We start from the raw sequence: 24,779 nt of genomic DNA, 5'->3' as shown, positions 1-24,779 counted from the left end.
CTGTAATGAGTCCGCCCAATTCCCCTAGAACGTTGATGGTGGAGGAAAGCTTCCGATTGCGCTCTCCGTGGTGCTGAAAACAATCTAGAGGACATTGTATTGACACGGCGCTGTTGATGGTGCTGAAATCTCTAAGGGCAAGGGGGGAACATTGAAGAGGACGTACAGTAGAGAAGAGTCACCCATTTGCGCTACGTGTGATCCTCCCACATTGACTTTAATTTACTCTTTCCAGCCCTGGAGGAAGTAGCTGATGTATTGCAAACAAATAATGAAATGCTAGTGCTGCCTTTGTGCCAGAGCATGTAGCACAGTTATCAGGGATTCACCCAAACTGGTGTGAGGTGAGCACTGGTAAGGATTCTATGCATATGGGATTTATTGTCTTTGACGATCTCTACCTCTATATACACAACCACAGCAAAATAATCCACACCAGTAGAGGATTATACTTACATTAGACTTTCAATCAAAGCTCCTTCAAAATACCAATGGTTTTGCTTGTCGTTTTGCTAATGGATTCTTCATCTTTAAGAGGACCTTTTAGTTCAGTCTCACAACTTCTGTTCTTTTAAGAAACCCATGGGCTTCAGGTAGACACTCAATCTTTTCCTTTTTCCCCCCTTCCTGGCTCTGTTTCTTTCCGCCTCACCCACAGATATACATCTACAGTGTCTCTCTCCTCTGTCACACACACACACTTTCTCTTACACACATTCAGACACACACCCGCACGAAGACTTTGACTCGTCCTTTTATCTGGATGTGCAACATTCTTTTATGGAAAAAAGTTTAATATGGAACCAATATGATCCATCTTCGAGGCTTGTAAGGGCATCCTTGTTAACCTGGTGAAAGACAGTTGAAATCTTTACAGGAATGGAGTCTGTAAAACAAAGGATTCTGACTCCTGGGAAGGAGAAACTGAAAAATCTTGCTGGGAAATCACTCGGTCAGATCTATAGGTAAGAAAATTTTGTGTGTTTTCTTTTTTAAAAAATGAGAATAATGTGATGCTTCCACAGTGAGGTTCTTTTTTCCACTTCTTATCATAGAGGATAATTATTGTATTCGTGATCTATGTCTAAAGCTATGTGTTTATTTTCATTGTGATGCTTCGATATTGTTAATGAGGACTCTAAATTCAGAAGAAAGGAGGAAGGAAGGAAGGAAGGAAGGAAGGAAGGAAGGAAGGAAGGAAGGAAGGAAGGAAGGAAGGAAGGAAGGAAGGGATGCTTTGGATATGTGACACCTTGCTACTTGTTTGTAAGAGGATTAATTTGGTTTTCAGTCAGAGATGTGTCCTTAAGAATCCCAATCCTAAAAATCGGGTAATTCAATTCTGAGATGCCAGACTGTTATTCAGACAAATGTATATGGGGGAAGGGTAATTTATGCTTTGAAATGGAATAGTTTCATTTATACAACTGAGCACTAATAGGAAAACCTTTCCCCCATCTTTTCCTCTTCTCCCATAAAAAAATGAATAAATACGAGTTTTGATCTGCACTGATCAGTCCCCCATGAATGATCTTTTTATATGAGCAAAAAACATGCAGATCATAAATAATTGATAAATGAATGCCTTTTCTCTAATTTAAACATGCTCAAAAGAGAGACTAGGAAAAATGTCCTCAAAATAGTGATGCATACATGTAAATCTATCTGCAGAGGAGGCCAATCTTTTGTAGAGCAATTAATGATATCTATGACTATTAAAGAAATCAATGTAATTTCAACATAATGTCATATAGTTACAGTGTATGTGAATATACCTTATTATGATCTTAATCTTTCCATAGGAATTTTTTTTAAAGTTCTTGATGGTCAAAAGGGTGGGGTAAACCTGCAGAGAAAGGTCAGCTGTTAGCATTTAATTAGCAAAGCTTCCATTGCGGCAATTCTAACCCTTTACAGCACTGAAAATATTCTTATTATCTATCCAGAGTTTAAATGGTATAAATATCCAAGAGGCACGTAACAATTTCTGTGTGGGAGCTGAATCTACTATCAGTCCAGCAAGGAAGAAAGGTCTAGATCACAGACATATTCCATCTGTAACCAATGATTTAAGTTGCTTTAAATAAATAGGATAATAAGTTTTGTTTATATTAATATTATTATTCAATTTTAGTATTTTGTTGTCATTTTAACATGGATGAACTCTGTATACATTTTTAAATGGCACACCTACACAAATATGACTCTTTTTGGCAATGTATATAGTGTCTTTCTGATTACCCAGCAGTAAATCAAATGAAACTATCCTGGAATATTTAATTTCATATTTGGAATAGAAATTATTCATCTTTAAAAAAGGAGATTTTAATAAGGCTCTTTATTTGAACAGATTTTTGTGTTATTTCCTCCCACAAGAACTCAACTGGGAGAGGTTTTAGTTGTTGCAAAAACCCGAACATTGTCCGATGTTTGTGCTTGCCAGGTTAAAATAGAATGGTTTATTTGATTATTGAGTTCTACTACTGTAATCCAGAGCAGAACACTTTGTGAAATTCGATTCTCATCATAGATTCAGGATCGGGGGAGAGGGGGGATTCTTCTGCTACTATTGACTGTGAATCTTAGCTGAGAGAAAAGCTGTTAAGAAAAGCTCACAACTTCTGTTCTGTCCACGGTAACTTCAGTGTCCTAATTCTCCCAGGAATTGCTGTTACTCTCTTATTCTGAATTATTAAAAGACACTGATGTCAGCCATAGATGGTCAGTTACACAAAACGAAAGTGGGGTCGGGAGAAATGCTTCCAACAAATAGCCATGGTTTCTCTCTTCTTGAAAGTGTATTGGTTGCCTTTGTTGGGAAGATAACAAAAATTTTAAAGGCATGCAACTTGAAAGGGTGTCAACTGTGTGTTTGGGTCACTGCCATGTATACAGTGTAAAGTACTTTGCATATCAAAGCCAGAAAATTTTAAAAGCATCCATTTATTTTTATTTTAGCACTAATATGGAGGGGAAACAAAATCCACCCTGCTTAAGGCTGCAATCCTATAAATATACCCTCACCTGGAGGAAGTCTCACTCAACTCAAAGGGGATTATTGCCAAGTAGACTCACTCAAGGGATGAAGCTTTCATTATTAATAGACAGGATAGGTTTCTATCTTATTCTAATGGCAGATAGACTAATTTGCAGAAAATGCACAGGTGCAAGATTTTCTCCAATGGAAAAGTGGCGGACAGCCATTTTGAGATCTGAAAGAACCACACACCTGCCAATTGTATAGATTAGCTCCCTCCCAAGTAAGATTCTCTCCCGGGAAAGCTCCCTTACCTAAGCTTTCATCCTTCCTTCTCCTGTTTGCCATGCAATTTATAGAACGATTGAAGCTGCAAGACCAAGTCTTCTTGGAGCTTGGTAACAAAGACCATCTCTATAGCTGTGGAAGAAGGAGGTGCGTCTTAGCGCCTCCTTACAACGTGAAATAGTAAATTGGAATTAAATGTTTAAAAGGCCATTGACTGGTTTTCTTTGAAGTATACACAGTTAGATAGGTACAATTCTGGACTTCCTAACTGATGGGGAAAGTATCCAGTTAGCCTAGCTTTTGAGGACAGAAAACGTGGCTGTCCTGGTCCTCTAAGGCCCTTAATTTCTTCCTTGGAAATGCTACCAATTATTTGGGAAATCTTAGCCAGGATTCGCATTTTCTCCCACCCACTCCCATGCCCTTCAAGAAGTAGTACAGAAAATAGGATTTATTTTAATCCCACTTCATTACATTTCTAGGATGTAGGGACTAATTGCTTATCGATCAAGTAAGAAAATACTCTTTGTACATGTTTGGGTGCTCCCCCCTTTAAAAAAAAACCCTAGAATTACCAATAGTTATTAGGACTATTTTTTTTTTTTTGCGTCAAACTGTAAATCCCCAGCACACAACATATCCGCACACAATTCAAAGATAGTATATTTAAGTCGCCACCTCCTCCCGGTAAGCAAGTAGATCCCTTGACTGAGTTCTCTCCTCTGATTTGACAGAGTCCTTGAGAAAAAGCAGAAGCCCGAGGACAACATCGAGTTGACGGAAGATGGGAAGCCCCTGGACGTGCCCGCGAAAAAACCGCCTTTGTGCGACTGCACCTGCTTCGGGTTACCTCGGCGATATATCATCGCCATCATGAGCGGACTGGGTTTCTGCATTTCCTTTGGAATCCGCTGTAACCTTGGAGTAGCTATTGTGGACATGGTCAACAACAGCACCATCCACCGAGGAGGGAAAATCATCAAAGAGGTGAGCGAGTTCCAGGAACAATCCTCCCCTCTGCGCACAGATGATTCCCGAATGTCTTTCCCGACATCCATGTTGGGAAGCCAAGGCTGTTACCTATCGCCCCTTAGGTTGTGGTTTGAATTGTTCCCATGTTGGAGGAAAAGAGGCGGGTCTTTAGAACAAGATGCAAAGCGTTGCAAAGTAGAGGTCAAACAAGGGTGCCTACGGAGTGGCGAGGGAAAGGGATATTTCCTTCTTCCTGCTTTTACTTCCCACTCACCCGTTGCCCCTCCTTCCCTCCCTCCCTCCCTCCCTCTCTCTCCGCCATTTCCCATAGCAGTGAGTGACATTTCCTTACATTGGTTCGCTTTTGTTGATTGACCTGTTAATGACAGACTGATCCCGGATCCGAATTAAATAAACACATCCCCCCTTTGATCACCTCGCCCTTCTTTCTCCTCTCGAAAAGCACCAAATGTAGGAGCCCTCCCCTTTTCCTATTATTTCCACAAAACCTCCCAGGCGACTGTTTGGACTTCAGCCCAGAACACCCCAATCTTTTAAGTCACTGTTGAGAACCCCGTCTTCGTTCCCAGATACTCAACTAAACCTCCAAATTCTACTGCAGAAGACCAAAAGAAAAAGAAAAAGGGAAAAGGGAAAACGCCCTCGAACTCAGGTCGGCTTCTGATGACCTCGTGGACACGTTGTTTTGGCAATGATATAAAGGTGGTTTGCCCTTTCTCTTCTTCAAGGACAGAGATCCACTTTCCAAGCTTGGACGGTATCGGAAAATGGAACCGCGGGTGTTTAGTGGGTGGGGGGGGGAGATGAGGAAACCCTAGGACTATAGGCTAGATTACAAAAGGCAACCGAAACGTCTGGAAGAAGGAAATGATAAATCGCAACTCGGCCATTGCCATTCAACTGCATGGCCGGGTCCATGAAGCCATCAAGGGTCGAGCGCGATCCAAAGGAGACCTCGGTCTGTTCCCGTAAAATGAGACTGCAGCTCCTTCCCCCATTTAGGAGTGCTGATTGAAGTTCCAGTCGTTAAAATGTTACTTCCACCCAGTTTTTATTTTTTTATCTTTTGTACTTCTCAGAATCGCACCGCCTGTGGATTGAAAGACAGATCGTACCCTTGTAAAAGGGGCGGCCCTGCTAGCAATCACCCCTCCCCCCGCGTTTACTTGAATTAGAGCCTTCCTAGGGGCTAAACCTGACACCTGAATCTCTTAGGGACCCGCCCCTCTAAAATCGATGTGGGACAAGATGTAGCTATTACCCCGGCCCATCTACTCTTTCAGGTCGATAATAAATAATGATTACGAAAACTCATTCACACAAAAAAAACGAAACATCGAAAGGCCTGGAAAATGTTGGGAAACCTTAGAGTTCTATACATACGTACGTACGTACATACATACATACATACATACATACATACATACATACATACATACATACATACATACATACATACATACATAAAGCGAAGGGGGGCGGGCGGGGATGGAACCTTCATTAAGATATGAGGTATGAGATAACCTATAGCAAGAGGTCCCTAACCTCAGAGCGTTGGGGTGGTAGAAGGAGAAGCCCAGGGATTGAGGTGTGGAATATCAAGGTGCAATCTTGATGCAAGCGAGCATTTTCTCCAGGGAATAATTACGTTGAGTAATAGCTGAAATTCGCCAATGATCTCTCCCGATCCATCAAGAATAGAACCGAGTCAATAAATGGCAAGACAAGTCTCTGCCGTAAGGTTTTGGCTCAGACCTGAGCGATTGCTCAGCTGGTGTAACTAACCTTGTGTGGTCTTTCCTTCCAGCGGAGGATCACAGCCGCTTTGGGGTTGGTTTTTTTTTTTTTTTTTTTGTCTTGTTTATCGGCCAGCCTAGTCAGAATTGGATGTGTCACAAAGACCCATGCCTTCGCCCCCCGCAGGTTACCAAATAAATAAATCAACAGACAGGAATCAATTACAATTAAAATCACGGGGAGGGGTTCTTAGTACCCTATCCTAACTCTATTTCTGGTGAAACCCGATCATTAAAAAGAGACAAATTACTTGGGATACTTGTTGAGTATAGCAGAATAAAGGGACAACAACTGCCATGGGGTTACGACAGAGAGCCACGGACAGTGTAATTCCGTGGATTCCAGCCTCGCCCCAACTTCTCTTTAGAAATGTTTTGATTTAGCGCGTTGGTTTGTCTTTACCACCACCAATCCCCTCTCTCTTTCTCTCCCCCCCCTCTCTCTCCTTTATCCCTTTGGAAGAAAGCGAAGTTCAACTGGGACCCAGAAACAGTTGGCATGATCCACGGCTCTTTTTTCTGGGGATATATAGTCACGCAGATCCCCGGGGGCTATATTTCATCTAGGCTGGCAGCTAACAGGTAAGAGCAGCAGCCAACATCTATCTCTTCTCCGGCTGTGACGTGGAAGTCAAGGTAGCCTTGCTCGCAACACACTGTGTGGTTTTTGGGGGGAAAGAGGAGGAGGGAGCTAATAATCCCCCCTCCCCACGACTGGTGCGCAACCTCGCAGGGTGCATACTTGGGCTTCTTCGCCGGTTCTACATTGCGCACAGGGGGAGGGGCAAAATGTCTCGCAGCGTTCCTTGCGAGAAGAAAGAAGCAAACAAGTTGAGTCTCCGCTGCTTTCCTGAAGGACCTTCGCTTCTCCCTAACTGTACGCTGTCAAGAGAAATCGGGAAACCAGTACAAAACGAGGACGGGATTTCTCCCCTCTGAATAATAATAATAATAATAATAATAATAATAATAATAATAATAATAATAATAATAATAATAATAATAATAATAATAATAATAATAATAATAATAATAAATAACTAGGCCCCTGGGTGGGGCCCGACTAGTAACCAATGCCAAATCCGGCGAAACAACTGGCCGCTGTGATACAATTGTATAATAATAATAATAATAGGAACATCTTATATTTTAAGAAGGTACTTGGTTGATTCCTACGACCCTGGCAGCAAATCGTATCAACCATTAGCACCCGTCAATGGTATTTGTAATGCATTTTTGAATGTTCAGTTGGCTGAGTTTCATGTTTAATGAATAAAGTATATAAAGAAAAAATAGTATTTAAATTGCTCAGGCTAGTCGGCCACTGTTTGAAATTCCCTCTTCTGTTGAACAATTCAAAGCGCAGGTATCCTGTTCTCTGGTCTTTAATGGCGGGTGGCCTAAATGTACCATTTTATTCGATGGGATCGTTCCCAAGTAAGCTATACGCTGTACGTTTCCATTCCTGAGCCCAGGGCGGATTAAGGCTCACTAGTGTCCTAAGCACTGACAAATCTTGGTGCCCCCCTCCTTTGTACATATTGCACAAATCTTCACAGTTTTTTTTTCTTTCTCAATTTTGTGGTGCCCCCTTTGGGCCTGGTGCCCTAAGCACGTGCTTAGTCTGCTTAATGATTAATACACCACTGCCTGAACCCGTTAGTTTGGCTCTGCTTCAAGTCACCGGGCGGCCTTTAGTTTCATTCTTGAAAGGTCACCCTTACGGTGTTCCCGCATTTTAATCCAGGGGTTTTCTGTGCCACGTTCTCTAATCCGATTCAGACCAACGATTTATATTGTTGGGAAAGGTTTTGTTTTGTTTTTTATTTAGAGAGGGAGAAGGCGTGGCTTAAAATACCGCGGTATCGACCGTCTCTAGAGGCCGGCCCAGAATGGGCTGGCTTGGTTTGCCTCGTTTTCAAACGACCAGCTCTTCTTAAATGTTGCTACTGTTACTATTATTCGAATAGAGATGTATAATCCAAATATAAAAATAAATTGCTCCCCGTTTGGTTCTACATGACATATTATCGCTGCTTTTGCGGCTGATTATCGAATAGGGCTTTATGTTTAACGCATCTTTGCTTGTTGGACCATTTCACCTGTCTCTCTCTACCTGGATTTTCTCTTGATGAGAAGTTGCTTAGAGAGGGGTGCTTCTATTTTATTTTATTTTATTATCACAGGTTTATTACCCTAGTAGATCTTTCTGGCTATCACTGAAGCTGGCTCGAGTGTTTTTATTCTTAATTAACTCCGCTTTCAAAACAACAAGAACAAAAGAGGCTCTTTCTCTCCCTCCCCCCCCTCTCTCTCTCCCCCATCAAAAAGCAGCTACAGTATTATTGATGGCTAAACGAATAGAGTGAATGAGCCGCCTTCTGTATGAGCCAGGAGGAAGAGAAAGTGACTTCCGAGGGTTTTTCTTTTTTTGCAGAAAGAAAGGAAAGCGCGCAGATGGCGCGGGGGTCTTAAGGCTTCGTTTCTATGGTGTCTGGCAAGAGGTTTCAGGCACCCAGGGAGCGAAGCTACCTGTTAATTAGATCCTGCGAGGATTCTGGGCTCAGAACGTGCTCAGCCGCTGCCGAGCCGCGCTTGCCCGCTGCTCATTAAGGAGGGGGAAAGTCAAAGGTCCTAGCGCCGCTCTTTCGCCAGCTTCGGGCCCGACAGAGAAGGGCGGCTCTTGAGGAGGCCAAGTGGGAGCTTCTAAAAGGCTCTGCCACGGGGGACCGAGCTTTTCCTAAAGAAAAAAAAAGTGTCCTCCCTTAAGACTGCAGGCAGGAGTCCCTCTTGAGACCCGAGAGCTTCATTAACAAGGAAACCACTTCAACTGTTAAGCGAAACCCACGATTGTCAGCTGAGCCTGTCGTGGTTTCCTTGGCGCCCACGCCGAAGAAGCTTTCGCCTGCTGGTCGTTTTTTTACCCCTTTCCATGGGTACGTCTGCTAAGGTCACACACATTCGGGTGGGAGGTTCATACGGGGCGTTATCACGACGCCCTGACTCACAGACTAAACTCGTGATGAATCCCATCGTTCGGTATATCGCGCCAGCCTAGAAAATTGGGTAGGTGAAAAAATCCTAATCAAGCAAACTTAGAAGGGAGGCGTGTTATGAGGGTACAGCCTAGGAGTGGTGCAAATTTTTAATTCCAACGGAAAACGCGACATGTTGATTTGGCATGGCGAAGGAGGCGATGTAACCAGGTAGAAACGGATGCATTGCGGCGTGCAGTGATCACTCAAAGACATTTTCCCCCCAAAAGGCAAGTGGAATTTCTTGGTTTTTTGTTTGAAGACGTTTTGCTTCCGATCCAAGAAGCTTCTTCAGTTCTTGGATGAGAAGCGAAACGTTTTCAAAGAAAACATCAAGAAAATCCAATTGACTTTTGAGAGGGGGAAAACAACACCCTGGAGACAATCATGACCTGGATGATTGAGAATCTCCTCAGCCATGGAGCGATAACGTTTCCAGAGCAAACAATCTGTCCTTTGTATCTGAAGTCTGACGTAAGTGTGAATCTCCAAGTGACGATAAGGAAACAAACTTTCAGGTTTTCAGTGCTAACTGAAAGGTTACAATATATCTGCCTGAAAGGCTGATAGCAGAAATTCTTGCAAGGTATTCAGAAATCACAATTAAGTTCTTTTGCTAACGCGACCCAATGATCCGACTGAATTTTCAAGACAGACGGACTTATTTCTTGCTATTTCTTATGGTGGACAGGCATATTATCTAAAATAACTCATGGGTGTCTTTCTAAGCGTGGATGTGACTATGTTTATAGCTCGAACCCTTTGTTTCAGCGAGAAAGCCCCAGGTGACCGGACGAACTTCTATACGGGAAATCTTGATTTGAGAATAGAATTTTTCTCTATTAATTTCACCAACGAGAGCCGCCATTCAACAGCCTGGGCCTTCCACATTAAGAAAGATACTGTATTCAAAAGACAAGCGTGTATCGGGTTAATTGCTCTATAATTTAATTAGGTCCCCAGATCTGAGCTATTTCCCTATACCGCACTGTAAACAACAACAATAATTTTAAAAAATCAGGATATATTTGTAGTTCAGACATAACAGCATCGCCAAAGCATTCTTGATTGATCGGTGCTGCAGTCTATTTCGCCGTCGAAATGAGCCCCTCCCACCACCACCTCCGATTGTCTGTTTGCTAAGGAGAACGTCTTATTTGCCGCCTTCCCTCGGAGGCAGTTGGGCCGGGAAAGCGCTTGTCCTATTGGTGGGTTGTCCAGTCGGATGGTCCCTTCGCTCCTCTGAGGAGAAACTAAAAACTTTAGGGGCGAAGCCTGCGTGATTGGCACGCGATCAGTGAGGGAGCGTTGCCCCGGCTGCCTTTTGGTGGCGCAGTACGGACGTGGGGAAGCGAGGCGAGGGGAAAGGAGCTGCCCAGCAGTCCTACTAAGACGCTGGGGGGTAGCTGAGAATCGTACCGTATCGACGTTCCTCCGGGTGGCAGCAGTATATGTGTATGTTGTTTCTAGGATGGGCTTTTAATCGACCGCGTTCTTGCCTGGTTCAGGAAAGCTTAAAGCGGGGCATCCCAGGCGGCCTGGCTTTTTTTTTTAATGTGTAATTCTCCTCTTTCGCCTAAGTCTGCAACGGGGGAGGGTGGGACACGGACGGAAGAGCAGTAGTAAGAACAGCGTATGCCGGCTGAATAGGCAGCTGTAAGCCAGAGACCAATGGGGCTGGGATAAGCGAATTGATACAGGCAGCCCTCAACTAACGACCACGATTGCGCCCAAAATTGATGATGCCAAGTGGGAAATATGTTGAGTTATGCCCCATTTTCTTGCCAAATTTGTTAAGTGAATGATTGCAGTTGTTAAATTGGTTTTCCCCATTGACCTTGCTTGTCACAAGGTCGCAAAAGGGGATTAACATGACTCCAGGGACACTACAACTGTCATCAGTATGTGTCAGTTGCCCAAACATCATGTGACCAAGGGAATTCTGCAACGGTTGGTCATAAGTGTGAAAAATGGTCATCAGTCCACTTTTTTCAGTGCTGTTGTAACTTTGAATGGTCACTAAGCAAACTGTTGTAAATCAAACACTACCGGTATGTCATTGGTAGAGATGACCGCCCTTTTAAATAGTAGGAACTTTGTACAGGTAGTCCTTGACTTACAACAGTTCGTTTAACGACCAAAGATACAACAGGACTGGAAAAAAGTGACTTATGACCATTTTTCATGCTTACGATCAACCATTGCAGAATCCCCTTGGTCACGTGATGTTTGGGCAACTGACACATATTGATGACAGTCGCAGTGTCCCAGGGTCATGTGATCAGCTTTTGTGATCTTTTGACAAGCAAAGTCAATGGGGAAACCAGATTTGCTTAACAACGATGTTACTAACTCCACAACTGAAATGATTCACTTAACATCTTTGGCAAGAAAGTTTGTAAAAGGAGGCAAAATTCACTTAACAAATGTCCCACTTAGCAACATAAATTTGGGGTTCCGTTTTTGGTCGTAAGTTGAGGACTACCATGTTTTCCTGAAAATAAGACAGTGTCTTATTTTCTTTTGATCCCCAAAATAAGCTTGGCCTTATTTTCGGGGAGGTCTTATTATTTTTGAGGTGTAGGAGGTGGCAAGTATGGTTACCTTATGGCTGCTGCTGTGTTGCAATATTTTCAGGGAGGGCTTATTTTAGTCCATGCGCTCAAAAGCCTGATTGGGTTTATTATTTGGGGAGGTCTTATTTTCAGGGAAACAAGGTACCTACAAAGCAAACATAATGGAGTCACTGGGGTATTTTTTCTAAGGGCCATTTCAGGTAGATGTGCAACGAACAAAGAACCATAGTGATACCTTTGCTCTATAATGTGCAGTGTGCAATGTCAAAGGCCAGAGGCCTTCACTGGGCAAGGCAAATGAGAGTGAAGTAGAGAAATGATCCATTCGGGAGGGAGCCGGCTGGCAGCGCTGCTTCAGACAAAGCCAGACTGGCGTGGCTATTTTCTTCCTATGGCTTTTCAAAAGAGCTGGTTTGTATTGCTAGAAAAACACAGCAAAAGGGTTTTTAATTCTACTCTAATTGCAGCCTTTTTGGATAATGCCATGTTATTTACCTAACACAATGGGGTAAGATACATTCCGGAACCTGTCTTATTAGCCTGTTCAGTCTCGGGTTAATAGGAAAATAATGATAATTATTTGAGGCAATAAAATCCTAGCAGTCATTTAAGGCACCTACAGACTCTCATTGTTGCCTAATGCTGCTCTTACATCAGTTTGGGGAGAATCAGAGCAGTTTTACATCTGATGTATGTTTTTTTAATGTGCACACCCAAGTAAAGAACATACACAATTTGAATGGTGCTTTTTTTTCATTAAACAGGAAAAGAGGATAGGCCTTTTATTTGTAAGGACTGCAAAATATTTAAATTCAGTGTCACTCAAGATCTCAGGCTCAGCACTATAATTCATAGATTTCAAACCTTTTAAACAATATAGTAGTTGATAGAAATTGAATGAAATGGACAATATCAAAAAAAGATCAAAGCATCTAGATTTTTTTTTAAAAAATACTATGTAACAGGTTTGACTGAATTAAAAAAAAGAACTACATTATAGAAAGCTGAAAGTTATGTAAGCCAAGTTTCTCTTAAAATAATAAATACTTTATCACAATGGGCAGCTTAAATTTAAACCTGATTAGAAATGCAAATATTTAATTACAATGCATCAATAAATCAGTTATGTCATTTGAAATCAATTATACTATTAATGAGCTGTTGTCGTGCCCTTGTGACTCAGTTTTAGTGAAAAGGGTTATATAGTGATCGTGATGGGAATTAAATGTTATTCATATATGAGTTATACATAGATGAGTATTTATGCTAGAACTACTATTACATAATATGTATTGTATTAAATGTGAACGATCCGTTTAATTATGGACACTTGTAGTAATCTTTAAATTTTAATAATAAGTCCATTCTTATCCTGCCTAAATAGAAATAAGTCATGTCAATATAAAAACTTCATAATTTTATATTAATGTTGTGCATATGAAAAATGTCTTGTTGGCATGCCCAAATACATTTACATGGAGTTCTGTGAAGATCGCTGATGAGTGAATAAAGATCTGAAAGCTATAGAGAGCAAACCACTGCATAGTAATGTGGCACTTAGCTATGATTACATGTAGGTTTTAAATTTGTTCATTGAGACAGAAGCGGAAGAGTTTCAAACTGGATGTATGTTCTTCCAGTACATGTTTTGTATTCAGATGCAAAGGAAATGCAATATTTACGTAAAAATTATTATTACAAGAACAATTGGTGACCATAATGTGGGGCCCCACACCTGCAACTTTAATCTTTGCTAGATTAGCTTCACTGCAGCCACATGCACAAACCCTGATTCAACAAGTGTTCTTTGTTTGTTGTTTTTGCTTTTAAAAAGGGATAATAAAAGCAAAATTCTTACAAAGGAAAATAGTCAACAACATAATCCCTCAACACCACCACCTCAGCCACCCCAGTCCAGGATCATCATATGGACTGGGCTTTTATGCTTCTTCACAATAATAAATACTTATGGATGGGCAGTGCAATAAATACATCAGCCAAAGACTCCATGATATTTAGTCATTATAAATATAAATAGCTACTTCCAAATTAAGGCAATGATGGTTGAATAGAAAATGTAGCTCAATGTAGTAAGTATTTGACATGTGAAACATTCTCAAGTATTAGAAAAACAACAGCAAATATAACTTCACTTATCATATATGCTTAACGGGTGTGAGCCAAGAGTTACCAATCAGGGAAAGAATCTCATGTCAACAGAAGTGATAACATTGCCCAGCCAGCAAACCCTATGAGGGTTAGATTTTTCTCCAAATATCTCCAAGATAGATAGTCAGATAGTTAAGTACTTAAACTGACATCTGCAGCAAAGATAAAAAGTTCCACTTCTCCTCATACACAGGTAAAGTGAAAAGGAGGTTTAAAGGAATGTGTGTGGCAGTGGTGTTTTTTTTACTACTGGTTCACTCGTGTACGTGTGTACGCTCATGCGCTTGCACAACACTTCTGCGCATGTGCAGAAGCATCTAAGTGGATGGGCAGAGCCTCCCTCTGCTGCTATTACTGGTTTGCCCAATCCAGGTCGAATCAGGTGCAACCCATCTATGGTGTGTGGGTGATACTGCTTTCTACTCCACAATGGCAATTTTTAAATTTGTTGTTCTTGCTCCAAGATCAAAGATGGAAAGTGCAAAATCAAATCTCCCAGAGTGTTTTGCACTGATTGGGCTCTCTGGAAGAATGAATAAGTGATGATTGACTTGGGCACCCTAATGTGGATAGCTTTAAAAGAGACAAATCAATGCAAGATAATAAGGCTACTGCAAAACATACAGTATATATTACACCCAGTACTTGAAGCAAGATGCTCTCAAGTCAGTTATTGGAACATATAAGCAGAAGAACAGACTGTCTTGTATTGATTCTAGGCTTGCAAAAAGGAATTTGGTGAGAATAGAATAGTGGACGTGATAAGGCATTGCTCCGATGCAACAGGGCGATTTATAAACCTGAAATCGCCTTAAGCTTGTTTGGTCATTTAACATGGAGTTATTCTGAGCATATGGAACAGCTTTCAAGTGGGAAAATAGCAATATTTTTGGATATGTGGGTTTATTTTAGAAAAGTCTTCAGCTCTTCCTGTTTTGCTGATTCTAATGCATGTTTCTCAGCACTACATCTCTAGCATCACTGTGTTTGGCTAATATTTGCAACTGAATATGAAAACCATATCAGATGTTTTGTATTTCCTGTATGATGGTATTAAATCAGAGTTTGGAGATAAAGAGGAAGGAATTCTATGGGGAGTTTGTGCATCCAGACACACAGCTCACAATCCTGTTATGTTTCTGTCCTATTATGGCTGAGTTGTAGCCTGTGTTGAACAGATGCAAAATCTTGATTTGCTCGTCCTTGTAGATCTGATGCCTAGTGCTGCTGTTTTTGTGTTCTTTAAGCAACAGTTCCAAGGATAAATTTTCACTGTATATCACATGGTTATTTGGGAGCAGCACTCAGGCATTAACATTGGTGTTATGGATTGACCCATCTCTGTAATTGCACTGTACTCTCCCAGAGAGCTCACCGTAGGCTGATAGCTGCCATATGTAAAATCATTGGCCAGACCGCATTCTTGCTTGCTAGAGATTTCCAACCATGTTGATGCTTAATTCTAGTGAAGATATTGGGATCAATTTGCATGCCAAACATGCAGTATGTTTTTGAACTACTAAAGGAAGGGGCTGATCCATGGTGTGAATGTGTAAATACTAGGGATTGGGGGAATCAATGAAAAGCATGGAGCAGCTGCTACATAAATAACCAGAAAATGACAGCTAATACAGCTAAATAATGCATTTGACAGCTAGAATGGGATTCACATGATTAAAGCTGGTCATTGCAATATCTTTTATTTAATTTATTTTAATTATTTAATGTATTTATTTACTTTTTTTAAAAAAAACAGGAATCCATGAATTTTAAATAATATATTTACATATTTAATACACATTTTATTTGCTTTATTTTATAATCACATTGTTTTTTTGTACAGAAAATTATATTTCCCAGATTATTATGTATATTTCATAATACCCTCAAAAGAAGGCTTCCATAACATTGTTTGAATTCTGGATCCAAAGTAACAAAGCTATACTATAGCCAGGCATAAATTATATTTATATATTTATATCTATCTCTCTATCTCCATCTATCTATCTATCTATCTATCTATCTATCTATCTATCTATCTATCTATCTATCTATCTATCTATCTATCTATGACTAGTGTTCTATAGCAATTACTTTATTTGCAATCTCAGATCTGGTTTTAAGTCTATACTGATTCAAATTTACCTGTCACTCTTCAAATAAACAAAAAGAAAGATTTCCCTGAGGGAGTGTTCTATGGCCTTTGAGAAATAGATCCTGCTTCTGCATTAATGGAGCTTGTTTTCAAATATATGTGCTGCAAAATGGAATAATGGCTTGAATGGAATGGAATAATGGAATGATGCCTAAATATCAAAGCTCTTTGAATGCCCAATAGAGTCTGAAAGTAACAACTATTTCATGTACTAAAATGCCACAGTGTTGCCAGACTTAAATATCGTTCCTGGAAAGTAGATTTATTGATCATCATGACACATACTTTTAAGGACAACTTTAGAGTACAACATTCTCTTCTTAGATATTTTAGGATGCAGTCCTAAATCTATGGCAATCCATTTTTCAGCTTCCAAGAGTGTTATTCTTAAAAAGTTTTTATTTTGTCCTGTACATTTACACATTTTATTATTATGCTACAAATCCTAGAGCCAGAAATAAAATAGGGGTCTCCCCATATGTCATCTAAAAAGGGTTTCCTTATATTCTACAGACATTTATTGCAAGGTGCAAAAAAGACATATTATTGGAGGAGCACATTTATGACATTGTATAAATGCATTAAGGCCAGATGAGAGGTTTTTCATTGTGCAATTACAAGAATATAATTTAATTCAATAGCTTCTTTCTGAGCAAGTAAATTCTTGAAAGATGACAACCTGGAGATCAACCTTTCCTTGATGAAATACTCACCAATCCTAATATTTCATTTCTGTAGTTTTCCTTGGCAGTTATTTGACTCCTAAAATCATATGTTCTATGCCTTCAAACATACATTTCCTGGGAATACTATAAATTTTCTTTCTTTTCAATCATATAAAATGACTTTCTACACTCTCTGATTGTGCCATATAAGAAGACTAGGTAAATAGGAAGCATTTTAGTATGTAAGATACATTTATCCATGTGATGTGGATAAATGGAGTAACAACAAGGAAAAAGAGGAGGTCCACCAAATTTTCCTAGCAAAATTCCCAAGCATCCACATTTTAATATATATTTTAGATTACAGCATAAAATACTTTTAAAGAAAATAAGTATTTTTTTCCCCTCACTATTACAATCCCATATGAATCGATCTACCAGAGTTTACAGTTTATGGAAAGAAGGGCTGCATTCCAGGTGAAAATTTCTAGCAATAAAAAGTCTTTTGTATTATATGTTGTTTTAATAGCTTTGCCAGGTCATACCTGGAAGCCCCCCCCCCTCTTAACAGATAGATTATTTGGCACTGTAGACATTGCATATATCCAGTATTATGATTAGTTCCAGCCTCACCACCGTGTTGGAGTAGATCAGCCTTATTCAATTTCCAGCTGCATAGCAAAGCTCATAATACAGATTGTACAGTTTGGGGAATTTTGACAATTGAGATCTGGATGCTGCCCAGACATCTGGGCTAGGTGATTTTCAAGGCCATTCCAGTTCTCTTATTTTGAATTATTTTCTAGTAATGCACTTACACTGCAGAATGTAGGCTCAATTGCATTGATTCCTATGTTTATTCCCATGAAGAGGCAAATCTCAGATCCAACATAGAGAAGTTAATGTGTGCTATTGCTGGAATAGTGCATCTATATTTTTACCCTGTGATACTATTGTATGGGCAGCCAATACATTTAACAAACAAACAAAATATTGTACACTGTCCAGAGCCCTCTCTAAGTAAAATGGGCAGTTAAGAAATAGGAATAGCTAAATAGCTAGACAGCCAGATAGCTAGATAGTTAGCTAGATAGTTAGATAGAGATGACAAAGATAGATAGATAATTAGATTAGATTAGATATAAATTTTTCATACTTCCAAGAAAAGTAGGAAAAGCTGGGGAAGGCTGTTGTAAAGTTTCTGAAACTGGGTGTGCATGTGCAAATCAGGATCTTTGCCAGAACCACTGCCTAGAACATTCTGCCTAGATAGGTATTTGTCCAGGCAGAGCAATAACATTAATCTGATAGGGTAATGTTCAATCCATTTATCCCACCCCCATCTTCAAAACTAATTGCATGCTCATTTTTCTCAATGCCTCTTTTGAATCCTTCCCTCCACCCATCATGGATGTAGCAATAAAAGGATAAACTTCTGGAACCATGTACAAGTTTGCCACTTGTCTGAAGCGTTTGGTTGCATATGATACATGACAGTATGGAATGGAAGGAGTCAATAGGGAACCTGTCCTGATGAAAAAGAACATATTGTAGCTTGAAAACTTTCTATGGTATCTGGTTAGAGAGGGAGGAAGGAAGATTGTTCCTTCAAAGTGGGAGTTTGAACAAATAATAAAGATGTCATTTCTCAGGAGAAGTGAAGCTTGGATGCCACAGCACATACTACTACTCCTCTCCTTAAGCTTAGTGCTTTTATTGGAGACAGGCTAAAGGAGAGGTTGGGCCACACACAATATCCATTTGGGTCATCAGAGTGGATAGGATTAAAAAAAATCTGGTTTTTTTGCCTTTTTTCTAGAGTTTAAGAAGGCATTAAAAAGCAAAATTGATGCTTTAAGCCTTGCAGAAATGACAATGTTCATTTCATATTTTAGAACTCCTGAATCCCCTTCTCAAAACATTTTACTCTACTTGGCTTCTGTATAGTAATTGTTGTTATATACATCCATCAACATTTCCTGGCTGTACAAATTGGAATGCCAACCCACCCTGTCAATATTTATTTCAAGTAATAAATAAAGTCAAGATAGGGAGGAATATTCAAAGGGTTGCAGACTTAACAGGTTTAGAAAGCAATCAGAAACCTCCACTGTACCATTTAAAATGAAATTAGGGCCAGATTATTGTGGATAGATGAAATCATAAGGTGCATTTTGAATGACTGAATTTTCTTCTTGCAGATATGTTCCCAACTATTAATATCCAGGTTTCTACTTTTGCTTTATCATCATTTACCCATTTGTAAATCCATTTGTAAATTCTTATAATAACTAGCTTATCCAAACAAGACAGAAAGTCACAAACAAGTTTTGATAGTGATCCTGGTTTGCATGCCAAAATCATTACACTTGGATAACGCTGTCAGAACAAATGCCTACTCTGCTTGGATAAGCAAATAGGAGAGTCGGGAGCATGGAATTACAGGGTGATCACTGTATTTAATCACACTAGATAAAGGTTTCTCCTGTCCAGTCATTTCTGAATCTAGGAGATAGATGCTCATCTCCTTTTGTTAGCAAAAGAGCCATCATTGTCTGAAGACATTTTCATGGTCAGGTAGCTAGCATGACTATATGCCAAGGTGCATGGAACACCCACACTATAAGCATGAGCATTCAAGCCAGGTGCTGATCCAAAATGAGTGTTGAACAAGAAGTGAGAATAGTTTCAAAAACAAAACTCCAGTTTCAGAAATTGTGCAAAATTATACATCTGTTAAACCTCTTAAAGTTCATTGTGTATTTCCAATGCATTATTGCAAGGTTCTCTTATTTTAGGCTGATATATAGTTTACATTTAATAACAGTAATATGTGTACTTATTTCTTGCCTAACCCCTATGTTTAAGATGGCTGTACTGCTATTACTATTGGTTCTGTGTAATTATAGCTACCATATTAAATGTACATTGCTTTAATTTAAAACGATGGCTTATAAAAGTCTAAAATAGAAAAAGCACTCTGCAACTTTGAAGAATTATCATGATAGATGCTCAGAGTTTGTATTTATATCTTGCTTACAAATAACATTCAGAGCAGCTACACATTTTACAAACCATGAGTATGAAAACAAACTCAATGAGTAGCAAAAGTGTTACAGGAAGGCTGTTACTCAGTTTAAGATCTCTTTTTCATTATAAACCTCACTGGTTCATCTCAGATCATAAAATGGGCACAGGGCAGTAAGAAGTCTTGAGAATCCTTGAGAAGAATGTGGAATGTAATAATTAAATAACACTATGAATCATGCAGTGAGTTGGATCCAGAGTTGGCTCTCAATTGATGGATTAATTTATTTCATTAGCGAGAATAGAGATCCTCTCTGTGGAGGGAGGATATAGGTTGTGATTTTCACTGATTTTTCTGAAGGCTGCTTGGTGCTCTCTGAGCTGATTTGTTTTCTTGCAGCTGTTTCATTACCAAACTATTTAGATGAGCACAAATGAATTGCAGAAACCCTGGACACCAGGGAAAGGAAACTGATCATACAACATCTTTCAATAAAATGGATACCCATTTTATACAACTTCATCAAAAAATGCTTGATGACTAAGCCCACTTCAATACAACTATCCAAGCTGTGAAAAGAATAATGCTACCATACACCAAAGACATTTACAACCATATGTCATCACCATTACACAAATTAACTAAAGCCCCCCAAACATCCTAAGCAAATTAAAAGATCCAGCATCCCAGAAGGAAAAATAGGCTCATCTACAACATACAAAGTAAGGACTGAAACAGCCATAGGTTGGACAAATGAGCAAAAGGCTAGAAAAGCACATCCATGAACACCAACTAGCACTCACAGGATACTGATGAAAACTCCTTAATTTCACAACACATGGACAGACTTAGCTATAGTCAGCTGGAAAACTGTGAGCAACCTCTACCAAGCCAAGGCAAGGCAAGCACTAGAGGATTTCTGGAACCCTGCCATGTAGATTAATCAGCCATCAACAGGTCCATAGAGGTAAACAACATCTGGATATCATTCAAAAGAGACAGTCCAAAAGCCAAAAAGGAAACAAAAAGACCACGTCTCCTCAGCAGTAAGCAATATCCAGATGATCAGAGATTCACACCAAGATTAACACTAACAATATATCAATATAGGAACTACTAACTCAGACAACTCAGTATCATCTACAGAGGTGGGTTCCTACTGGTTCAGACCAGTTCAGCCGAGTAGGTAGTAACTAAGCCACCCACCCCCCAAACCGGTTCTATCAGTGGCTCCATAGGCTTCTGCATGCGCAATTTTTTCACTACTGCACATGCACAAGCCAAGCACACGGACACAAAAAGCATCCCCAAAGCGCATCCCTGAGCAAACCAGCAGTAAAAGAATCTGGAACCCACCCCTGATCATGTAGCTTAGTAATGAAACGACTGCAAGAAAATAGCCAAGTTCAGAGAGCACCAAAGATTTCACAGTTCAGCCCCGAGGCTACAAATATTTTCTTCTATCGGCACTGATTTCTCCCTTTTGTAGCCTTCAGCCCCCAGTACAATTGTATCTACTCAAAGTATCCCCAATAGATATATTTACAGAGAGAAAGGTGTCTTTCTTTGTCTCAGACTATTTTTCTCCCCTCATAAATGATAGAGAATCCAGCTGAGACTGAGGTGAAATAAATCCTGTTTTCAATACAATTGAAGACTGTCCTAAAGATATATTTTGGGATGATAATGATAAGATGATTCTAGCAGATGACATAAATTGCTAGTGGGAAAATGACATCAAGCTGATGCCTGCAACACAAAGTATAAGCCATGATGGACAGGATATAAATAATTTTGAGAGGAGCACTTTGTGAATCATCATTCTTCAATGGGCTATGGGGAGAAAAAGAAACAAAAACTTATTCTATTTCTTCTTTTGTGTCCCTGTAACTCTCTGTTGTTTCTGTGAGTTAGGGAACTTTCTAGAACATGAAAGGAGGTCTGGTTGACTGCAGGAAAAAGAAATTGGTGAAAATGATTTCCCTCTTTTTCCTACAAGAGCTGTCATTAATACTAATACCTTTCATCCACAAATGTCTGTTGTTTGTGGAAGAGCTAATCTGGCCCCTTAAAGCATTGTGAACTGGTCAATATTCTGTCATTCTAAATCAAATTGTACTATTCTTTGAATTACTTTTCTTTCTTTTTCTAGAAAAGTCTAATTCTATAATTCCAAAGCTAACAACAATACAAATTCTGTATTATTTTGTATATTTCATAGAAGGGTTCACTAGACTGTGCTTTCATTTTGACACATGCTACCGATCAGTGGTGGGTTTCAAATTTTTTTAGAACCTCTTCCGTAGGTGTGTCCTGCTTTGTGGGAGTGGCTTGCCAGCCATGTGACTGAATGGGAGTGGTTTGGCAGTCATGTGACTGGGTAGGCGTAGCCAACTTGTAAAATGTGGTGAAAATCACTTAACAACTCTCTTGCTTAGCAACCAAAATGTTGGCTCAGAAACTTTGGTATTTGAAGTGTGCAAGTCTTAAAGCTGTCAAGTTACAAGACCCTTGCACCCCTAAACCTTTAGAAACAAAACCCCAGGGGTGTTCAAACTTGACAGCTTTAAGACTTGTGGACTTCAACTCCCAGAATTCCTTATCTCTCTTTTCATCTTGATGATATGCAGACGGGCAGGGGGAGGGAGCTGGAACCGGTTCTAAATGGCACTGTAGATTTGTGGAACCTCTTCTATAGAAGAGGTTAGAATTGGCAGGAACCCATCCCTGCTACCAATGCTTGGGATACCCTGCATGATAGAACATTCTTTTTATCTTCCTGCTTTCTGAGAATCACTGTCTATCTTGTTGCTCCATTGTTCTTTTTAATGTTCACAACACAGATGTATGGTCAGCTGAGACAATGATCAGTGGATGGTTGCAACATATGTACATAAATTGCACCAACTTGAGGCATACCGACTCAGTAGGAATAAGAAACATTTTTAATATAGCATTATGGTTATGAGTACTTTGTTATACCACTCTATAAAGCCTTAGTAAGACCACACCAAGAATGTTGCATTCAGTTTTGGTCACCACATATAAAAAAACATTGAGTCTCTAGAAAGAGTGCAGAGAACAGCAACAAAGATGATCAGTATGGTTTTAGCAGCTTAGAAACTTAATAAAGAAATTATACTTCCCAACTCAACTGGGAATTTTTTCCCCAAAAGAATGGAAAGTAGACACAACCTTTCCTTCTCAAATTATTTCAGTGCACAGGATGGAGAGTAGAAAAGGTATTTTAGTAGGCTCTAAAAATAAGAAGGTATTTCTATTTCTATCTGAAAAGATGTTGTCAGCCGATACAACCCACTGGGATGTTAAGTTTTTCATTAAATACATTTCCAAATTTAGCACAAGGTCAGTTCCATATGTAGGCTCTTTGTAGTGGTTTCTAATGAATGTATTATGGTTTTAAGACTGGTTTCTTCCAAGACGGGTTAATGTTGGCCAATCAATCAAAGTTCCATTTGGAAAAGCTGAAGATTTGGATATGTACCTGCTCCTTCATGACCATGATCCCAGTCACAACAAATAGATCTCTCTGTATGTGACCTTCACAATAAGCAACTCAATTTTATTTGAACTTACTTTCTATTTATCATCCCTTAATAAGACATTATTATCCTTTGCTGACTGCAAGTCCACATCCAAGGAAGCATATGATTACCTGAAGATGTTATAGACTCATGGTTTGGATAGCATACAATAATACTGTGCTGTTCAGGTCTTCTGATGATCTTTCCCAGCAGTTTCATGCAGCTAGAGAAAAGCTGTATCTGAAAAGACAGAGTGGAGCCATATGTGAATTCCCATTTTGAAGTGCTATTTATTCCATTGCTTTGCATTACCATGGAAAAGTCTTCAAGTATAAGTACAATCTTTATTGTCATTGTACTTAAATACAATGAAATTGGTTATTGGTTCAATAGGTTATCATGAGCCAAGGTGGCGCAGTGGTTAAATGCAGCACTGCAGGCTACTGCTAGATCAGCAGGTCAGCGGTTCAAATCTCACCGGCTCAGGGTTGACTCAGCCTTCCATCCTTCCGAGGTGGGTAAAATGAGGACCCAGATTGTTGGGGGCAATATGCTGACTCTCTGTAAACCGCTTAGAGAGGCCTGAAAGGCCTATGAAGCGGTATATAAGTCTACTGCTATTGCTATTGCTATTTCTATTAGAAAAAGGAAGTAAATGTGCATCCCTAGTTCTTGCTCAGTGGTGGGTTTCAAAAATTGTTCAAACCTATTCTGTGGGTGTGGCCTCCTTTGTGGGAGTGGCTTGCCGCCCATGTGACCGAAGGGAAGGGCTTGCCACCCATGTGACTGGATATGAAGATGCCTACGACACTTGTCAGAACCACCTTAAATTACCTCACACACAGCACTGGCATGCATAAGGATATGATGCAAACTTGTTTTTTAAAAGGCATCTTTGGTTTGCGTTAAAACAACTTCAACACACGCAATGTTCTGATTGCACCACAAACGCAGTAGGTCATCCTTACCTTTCACAGAGGCACTGAGTTTTATAAATATGAGCATGATAGTGTAGAATAATCATATCCAAGGACCAGTGGTGGGTTTCAAATTTTTTTGGAACCTCTTCTGTAGGTGTGGCCTGCTTTCCGGGTCCACTGGTGGAACCTCTTCTAACCGGTTCGGTAGATTTGACGAACCGGTTCTACCGAATAGATGCGAACTGGTAGGAACCCACCTCTGTTCTTGCTCATAGCAATTTGTCAGTGATGCCACTCACTTGGATTTAGATTGGATTCACAAGCTAAAACCTTAGACAGAAAGATCTCTGCAAGTATAAGTGAACCATGTAAGGGTCTAGTCTATGTTCCTTTGCACCTTATTCAATATGTTCAGAGAATATGTTTGTAATACAAAGAAAGGTCATTGAGCTCAAACTTAATAATGAAAGGTAATTGAGCTCAAACTTAACAACAAACAAACTGTAAGGTATAACAAATCCCAAGATTACCTGAATCCTCCTTTGCCATATCTCTGTTGAGATTTGTAATTAAAGAGATCTCAACATCTAGAACCTAGTAACTATTTATCCAGTAGTGTGCAGTAGAACCAT

At 39.8% G+C, this 24,779-nt stretch overlaps 1 protein-coding gene across 1 annotated transcript in view; it reads left to right on the top strand.

Annotated features, from left to right (window-relative positions):
* The window catches only part of SLC17A6 (solute carrier family 17 member 6), a 54,904-nt gene continuing 30,125 nt past the window's right edge, over positions 1 to 24,779 (top strand). The window contains exons 1-3 of the mRNA XM_087718989.1: positions 1 to 965; positions 4,000 to 4,252; positions 6,518 to 6,636. Coding sequence (XP_087575115.1) covers positions 880 to 965; positions 4,000 to 4,252; positions 6,518 to 6,636 — 458 coding nt within the window. The 5' untranslated portion in view covers positions 1 to 879. The remainder of the gene's footprint in view (positions 966 to 3,999; positions 4,253 to 6,517; positions 6,637 to 24,779) is intronic.

The sequence above is a fragment of the Thamnophis sirtalis genome, unplaced genomic scaffold (assembly GCF_051295495.1).
Source record: "Thamnophis sirtalis isolate CommonGarterSnake01/CBP01778 unplaced genomic scaffold, rThaSir2_p1.2 scaffold_1, whole genome shotgun sequence".
In the NCBI taxonomy this organism is placed as follows: Eukaryota; Metazoa; Chordata; class Lepidosauria; order Squamata; family Natricidae; genus Thamnophis; species Thamnophis sirtalis.
The sequence above is the reverse complement of the archived record's forward strand: the minus strand, read 5'-3'. Positions and strand labels throughout refer to the sequence as shown.